At 49.8% G+C, this 8,091-nt stretch overlaps 1 protein-coding gene across 1 annotated transcript; it reads right to left on the reverse strand.

The window, feature by feature from the left end:
* Positions 1-5,970: 5,970 nt before the first annotated feature.
* On the reverse strand, positions 5,971-6,664 carry LOC121994734. Its single transcript, XM_042548671.1, has 2 exons — positions 6,284-6,664; positions 5,971-6,039 (listed from the first exon to the last, which is right to left on the reverse strand). The coding sequence occupies exons 1-2, from the start codon at positions 6,662-6,664 to the stop codon at positions 5,971-5,973; spliced, it is 450 nt and encodes a 149-aa protein (XP_042404605.1).
* Positions 6,665-8,091: the final 1,427 nt, after the last annotated feature.

An 8,091-nucleotide genomic window follows, 5' to 3' on the forward strand; every position in this document is an offset into this window, starting at 1 on the left:
TTTGTAACATGGGTGGATTTGGATCAATAATGTTAAGCATCATTTGCGATCTAAGTCAAAACCTCTAAGAACAGATAAGTTAAATTTGGAATCAATAATGTTAAGTTTTGTTTGCGATTCCAAATTTAATTTCTAAAGAACATAATAGGTTGTTAGTAAAAGTTCAGGACTTGTACAAAATTTTTGTACAGGGGAACCAGTACGATATTCCGAGTAGCAACAACAGTTGCCCCATCTTCTTCTTCACTTGACCCGAAAGTAGAAGCTTCTCCTTCTTCTTGGTATGGTGTCAACGAATGTCTCTCCCCCTCAATTCTAGAGGTGGAGGCTTTTTCATCTTCATCTTATATATGGAACAAAGAGTACGCTCTCTCTTTGCCCTTTTTGTCTCATTCCTTTGAAGATGAAGCTTCTTGGACTTCTTTTTGTTTGGATGTTGTGCATCTCTCAACCTCTAAGTCCTTTTCCTCTTCCTCTTATTCCAATGAGTCGCCCTCTTTGGATTCCTCTTGTATTTGTACAGTGGAGGGGATCTCATGAACCTTCGCCAATGTGCTCCAAAGCTCTTTGGCATCTTCAAACTCTCCAATTTGGCTCAAGATGTTGCTAGGAAACAAATTGACCAATAACTTGGTCACCTTGTCATTTGCCTCGCTCCTTTGAATTTGCTCTTGACTCCATTTTCTCTTTTTGAGGATTTTGCCTTTTGAATTTTTTGGAGCTTCAAAGCCTTCCATTAGAGCAAACCATTGCTCTATCTCTATAATGAGGAAATTTTTAATTCTTGATTTCCAAGAATTGAAGCTTGTTGATGTGTATGATGGAGACACCCTTGTGTCGAATCTCAGTCCATCTTGAAATTTCATCTTGAAGTTGAGCTCTTGATGAATTCTTTGACTTGATGAATTTTGCTCCAACTTCTTCACCCTCTAGCCTTTTTGCCCCTTTCGGCGATGATTCCGATAAAGAGTGACCTCGCTCTGATACCACTTGTTAGGGTCATTTGGTGCTAAGGGGGGGGGGGGGGGGGGGAATAGCTCATCGCGTGCTCGTCGTTGCTTGCTTCACGATGATATACAGCGGAATGAACAAGAAACAAACTTACAACACTAACACAAGGATTTACTTGCTATCCACCTCAAGATGAGATGACTAATCTAAGGATCCACACATATGAGCACTCTCCACTAAGAAAATACTCCTTCTCAATAACTATCAGAGGTGGAGAAACCTCGTACAACACTCCGACATATAGCACTCAACACAAGAAGAAAAAATACAATGAATACAAGTGTAAAATCCTATCTTCTTGCTTACTTGTTGCTTGTTGTTGCCTTGATCCTGTCCGAAAGTCAAAGAGACAGATGTTGGGGATGTGGTGCTCTCGCTGACCCCCTGCAATACAAGCAACGTCAATGCCGAGACAGGGAAGGGGTCCCTGGTGATGACCCTCTGACTCTCAAGTCAGTCTCCGACTAAGCAAGAAGCAAAGAGAATTGTAGCGCAACAGTAGAAACCACGAGAAAAGCATACCTCCACCAATGCCTGGACCCCCGTTTATATAGGGCTTCTGTAACATGTGTGTATGCTTCTTAAAGTGGGCACGCTATCCCAAACTTTTCCTAAAGAGACATGTTAGTAAAGTGTCCCTGACAATACCTTAACGGGCTGAGCATATCTCTGAAATGACAGTGATAGCTTCCGTCATATGATCCTCTGTCTGACCATGCCACCCGTCAACGACACTAGCTCCCAAAAGGATGTTGAAGGACAACCTACGTATCGTTCGGATGAGTGGAATAGTCGCTCGGCCAGGACTCTGATATCTTTGTGTCTACTGCCACACCGAGCGGGATAGTCACTCGGTTGAAAGTCCCTGTCCAAGTGTTGTCCGCTGCTAGGCCGAGCGGGATGGCCGCTCGACCGGAAGCCCACTGTCGCACCGAGCGGGAGAGTCGTTCAGTTGAAAGTCCTCGGTCTGTGTCGTTCGCTGCTGGGCCGAGCTGAAAGGCCGCTCGGCTTGACTTCTATACGTCCCTTGAGCGTCAGTTTGAATACTCCGTGTCGGAGACGGTGGGTCGGTGCTTAACCCCCGGTCGGAATACAACCCGCCCGACCGGCCAAGACCATCTATCCGTTGACCGTATTGACTTTGACTTCCATTGACTTCCACTATGGCAACGGGGCGGGCCCCTCATCATCATCACATCACAAGCTTCCCCTTCAAGTTAAGTCGAAGGAGACTGTAGTCCGATTGACTGGACCATTGTGTGAGCAAATTCCCTTCTGATCGACCTTCGTCACTGTATGGACTCCGAACAGGATAGGCCCGATCCTCGCCGATCAGCCTTTTGAAGCTTGTCGCTCGGTCACTAGCACACTCCCTCAATCTGATAGGATGGACAAAGGTTTGCACTTATAGAACTTTTTCCTCGGGCTATCTCGGGCGAGTGTGGGCTATGCTGACATCACCCCTATTTTTTGGGAATCGTTCAAATCCCCTCTCATTAAGGCAGAACAGGTTCCCACGCCTTCATTAACTGTCGACCTGTGGTAGCCTACCACGTGTCACGCCCACCGCCGCCGGACGCCTGACGTGACAGACATTAATTATGACGTTTGACGGTTTGAATTTAACGGCAAGATCTTGTCCTGGGTTTCCACGACCTAGATTGGACGACTCCGATCGACCGAGCCCAGGGTATTTGAGCCCGCTGCATCGCTGCCTTCTCCATGCCTTCGTTGCTGTGTTCCCGATTACCTCTTATGCTTTTGTGTGTTGTGCTCTCCGGCAATCCCTCACCCCCCCCTTTTTTCCAGTAAGCTCTCTTCCTGTTGTGTCTTCTTTTGGGCATTTTAACTCATCTTCGGGTTTCTGTGAAACCCCTAGCAGTTCTTTCCTCCACCGGTTGTATTTCTTTCCTCCGTCTGCCCCCTTTTTTCTTGTGTTTTGTGATGACTAGTTCTTCGCAGTCGTCGACCCCCATCCCTGGGCCCTGGTATACCACCATGGAGTCTAGGTTTGATGAGGGCGACATGAATGACCTTAGAAATGCCTTCGAAATTCTGCCTGACCACGAGATTGTTTTACCTTTCTCGTCCGATCGGCCAAATACCCCGTCGACCGGATGCTTCTGTTTGTCCAGGGACCATTTCTCTGCCGGTCTGCGGTTCCCTATCCATCCTTTCATTATCGCAGTTTGTAAATACTTTCGCATCTCCCTCCCTTAACTTGTGCTGAACTCCTTCTATCTTCTATGCGGTATCATCATCTTGTTTCGGCTACACGACATCCTTCTCGTCCCTTGAATCTTCCATTATTTTTATTACCCAAAGCTGTCCGAGCTGGGGACCTTCCTTTTCCAGTCTAGGGTTGGTTTAGTGTTCTTTGATAAAATGCCAACTTCCAATAAACATTGGAGGGAGTACTTCTTTTTCATTCGTCTTCCCAAGCAGCCAAAATTTTCGACCCGCTGGCAGCTTGAAGTGACACCTCACCCCCCACTGAAAAGCTACAAGAGCCGATCAGACTACTTGGATGCTGCAGCGATGCTGGACGGTCAGAAGTATGACATCCACAAGCTGCTGCTTGAGGTTATCCTCTACATCTTTGGCCTTAGTCTGATCCGCATCCGGCTCCCGACTAGCCTAGGTATGCAACTACTTTACCCTTTTCCTTTGATGCTAACTGATTTTTCTTTTTCTTCTGCAGCCGAAGTCATGATGCAAGCGCGGATGACCGACAATGTGAAGCTTTCGGACAGTGTGATCGAGGTGACAACTACCGAAGAATTGGTGAGCCAAGGTCTGCAGTTGGTCGGCTCCAACGAAGATCCGCTCAGGCTAAGCAAGGAGGCGCTTGTGGAAGTGGGCGAAGGCGGAGCTCGCCATGCGTTGAGCGGAGGGGCCACCTCGGGCTCACAGCCTCAGACGGAGTGGTGCCCCATTATTCCTGTCGAAGAACCCTTGGGCTCGGCTTCCTCCAACGTGCCACTAACCAGGCGCAAGAGGCACAAAGCGGAGCCATCTTCGCGTTCCGCTACCTCGGGCGCGCAACCGGTCGAGAGGGTCAAAACTTCGACTCCGGCTCCGCTCCTCGAAACTATGGAGGCTTCATCGTCCGATCGGATGCCCTCCCTGGCCGAGCTACCGCAGGGGACCATCACCGCATCACCCATAACCTTCCTACCGCCACCACCTAAACTACAGAAGGTTAAGCGGTCAGGCATCCTACTAGCCTCCGGTCGGGAGGCCTCAGCTCACTCAACCCCGAGCGGTCGATGCTCTGTCACAACGATCCTCCATCTGCTAACTGAGGACTACAACTAGGCAAACGCCCAGTCCCGGACCCCCTAGCACTAGATCCTCATCCGGAGGTCGCTCGCCGAAGTCTGGGAGGATGCACAAGCTCGTGTGGCGATACTACCTTCGGGCGCCCTGGCCAACAATCATACCCAAATGGCCACTGGAGTAAGTTTCTTAATGTAAACTCAAGGCTTACCTCTGTTCGGCTATAACCATTTCTTGTTTACCCGCAGTATTAGGTGGAGAGCCTGGCCATGTGCCACAGGCTCACATTCCTGGAGGATGAGTTCAAGAAACTCAAAGTCTCAAGCGGTGCCTCCTCTTCCCAAGGGCCATTGATCTCTGAGGTCGAGAAGCTAAAGGTCGACATGGAGAAGAGCAATAAACTCCCAGAAGCTGAGCGGAAAAAATCCACAGATCAGGAGGTGATGCTGGCTCGGCTCAATAAGCAGTTACCACCTTCGAAAAGAAGATCAAGTCGGCCACTGCCAGGAAGCAAAGGGCCATTGACGATCTTGAATTGAAGAACAAGGAGGCCCGGAGCCTGACCCAGAAGCTTAAGGAGGTCGAAGATTTCTTGGTGGTCGAGTGGAACAGCCGCTCGGTCGAAGAAAATTCCCTCCACGATCAGATGGCCTCCAAGGATGTCGTGCTAGCCGCCACCAAGGACGAGCTGGAGGGATCCTAGGTGGCGTTGTGGATTTACCATGATGCTAAAGGGAGTAGGTTTAAAACCATGAAGCAAGCCTACCTCCGTTTGGACGCGTTGTGCGACAAATTCACCGATCGGGCCCTTCGACTATTTGACTTGGCCATCGAAGGGACGATCGGTCAGCTCCGCGAGGGGGGCAACCTGCCGAGCGCGGTGACAAGAAAAGTCATAAGCTGGGATAAGCTCACAGCCGCTCTGCCCGACGACGTGCTAGATTACCTAGAGTGAGGTCGAGGGCTTTATCTTTGTAATTTCCCCTTTTGTAAACTTTTTAAGTATTAATGCATTCCAGGTCGTTCCGCCAAGCCCCCTTTTTTCTGTTTGCTTTCTGGTCTTCTCTTCGCTAGTACTGCAACCTTATAACTTTTTTGATCGGCAGTAGTTTATATACATGTATATTCACTTCGCCTTTCTTTCCAAGTTGCGAAGCTTGGAGTATTTTGGTATATTCTTCCGAACGGGTCGTTCATCTGTAAATTTGGGGGCTTGGGCAACCCTTATTCGCAGTCAACAGACAACCCGTGTAGGCTTGGGTTTATCACTGCCGCTTGGCTATTTGATGAAGCCCCGGGTTTAACGTCGCTGCTCGACGATTCGAAGCAAGCCCGCATTTAACGTCGCCACTCGACGATTTGGTGAAGACTCAAGTTTAACTTCGTCGCTCGACGATTTAAAGTAGACCCACGTTTAACGTCACCGCTCGACGATTTGTCAGAGACTCGCGTTTAAGGTCGCCGCTCGACCATTTGTGGAGACGAGGGTTTAAGGTCGCCGATAGACCATTGGTAGAGATGAGGGTTTAAGGTCGCCGATCGACCGTTGATGGAGATGAGGGTTTAAGGTCGCCGCTCAACCGCTGATGGAGACGAGAGTTTAATGTCGCCACTCGACGGTTGATGGATACACGCTTTTAACGTCGCTGATCGACGGTTGTCATGCACTCGCACCCGGGTTTAAGGTCGCAGCTCGACCGTTAGGGGAGATGCACTTAGAGGCCTTTGCTTTTTTATTTGAACTTTGCTCTACATTCGGCAAACATACAATAGATACAAAATACAGGATTCACTTGCGCACCCCTCATTTAACCTTGTAGGGTTGAAGATGGTTCGCGCTCCAGGGTTTCTCGAGCTGCCTCCCCCCTTCATCCTCCAAATAGTAGGCACCTGAATGGAGCTTCCGAACGACCCTGAACGGTCCCGCCCATGGTGGCTTGGGCTTGGCCACGTCGCTGACCGACTTCACTTTCTTCCAGACGAGGTCGCCGACCTGGAAGGACCTCGGGATCACTCGCTGATTATAATTTTGCTTCATGCGCTGTCGGTAGGCCGTTATCTGAATGGTGGCTTTTGCCCTTGCTTCGTCCACCATGTTGAGCTCCATCAGCCTCCGTTCGGCGTTCCCTTCATCGTAGTGCTGCACCCGATCGGATTTTACCCCGACCTCCACGGGGGCAACTGCTTCGCCTCCGTATACCAACTGAAATGGGGTTACGCTGGTCACCTCTTTCGGAGTCGTGCTGAGAGCCCATAGCACACTGGGGAGCTTGTCAACCCAGCTGCCTCCCATGTGGTCGAGTCGAGCGTGCAAGACTCTAAGGATCTCCCTATTGGCGACTTTTGCTTGCCCATTGCCTTGAGGGTAGGCCATTGAGGTGAAGGATTATTGGATGTCATAGCTTTCACACCATTCTTTGAGCTCTTGACCGACGAACTGCCTCCCATTGTCAGACATGAGTCGACGTGGGATTCTGAACCAGCAGAGAATGTTCTACCAAATAAATTTGGTGACCATCCGCTCGGTGATTCTGGCAAGCGGCTCAGCCTCTACCCACATTGAGAAGTAGTCCACCGCCACTAGTAGAAACTTGCGCTGACCGGTTACCATAGGGAAAGGTCCCACGAAGTCCATGCCCCATTGGTCGAACGAGCACGATACTGTGGATGCTTTCATCTCCTTGGTTGGTCGGTGTGGCATGTTGCGGTACTTCTGGCAAGATAGGCAAGTTGCCACCGCCCGAGCGGCATCCTCCTGGAGGGTCGGCTAGAAGTATCCAGCCAAAACTATTTTATGAGCCAATGCACGGCCGCCCGGATGACCTCTGCAAGAGCCATGGTGCACCTCGTTCAGGATGTAATCGTCATCTTCCAGTCTGACGCATTTGAGTAGGGGTCGGGAGAAGACTTTCTTATAGAGCTGGTCGCCGATCAACGTGAATCGACTGACTCTCTTCTTTATCAGGTGAGGATCCTCCGGATCAGTAGATACAGTTCCTGAATGCAAGAACTTTGTCAGGGTCGTTCTCCGGTTGTTCGGGAAGGTGATTCCCTCCATACGGTCGATGTGGCCCACCAGTGAAACTTGCTCGATCGGCTGACCTATGATGATTGACGTTAACAAACTGACCAGCTTTGCTAGCTCATCCACCGCTTGGTTCTCCGATCGGAGGATCTTCTGTATAACCACTTCTTGGAAGTTGGCCTTCAGCTTTTCAAAAGCCTTTGCATAAAGCCTTAACCACGTGCTGCTTATTTCAAAGGCTCCGGATAGTTGTTGGGCGGTGAGCTGGGAGTCTGAGTGAATGAGGACTTTATCCACTCCCACGTGCCGAGCTGTTTGCAGGTCATCTATTAATACCTCATACTCTGCTTCGTTGTTAGTAGCTCGGTAGTCCAGCTGGACAGGCAGCTGTATTCGGTCTTCCCAAGGTGAGATGAGGATTAAGCCGATCCTGCTGCCCTGCTGAGTGGATGAGCCGCCCACATATATCTTCCATGTTGACGCGAGCTCGTCACTCTGGACTTCTATGACAAAATCCGCTAGGGCTTAAGCCTTGATCGTCGCTAGGAGTTAATATTGGATGTCGAACTCGCTAAGTTTGGTCACCCACTTGATTAGCCGTCCGGGCGCGTTTGGATTGAGGAGGACTCTTCCCAGAGCGCTATTAGTCATCACTATTATTAAGTGCGGTAAGAAGTACGGGTGGAGCCTCCGTGCGGCGAGTACTAGTGCATAGGCTAACTTTTCAAGACCAGTGTAGCGAGATTTAGTGTCCTTCAATATATGGCTAAAAAAAT

This window comes from Zingiber officinale, chromosome 6A (assembly GCF_018446385.1).
Source record: "Zingiber officinale cultivar Zhangliang chromosome 6A, Zo_v1.1, whole genome shotgun sequence".
NCBI lineage: Eukaryota > Viridiplantae > Streptophyta > Magnoliopsida > Zingiberales > Zingiberaceae > Zingiber > Zingiber officinale.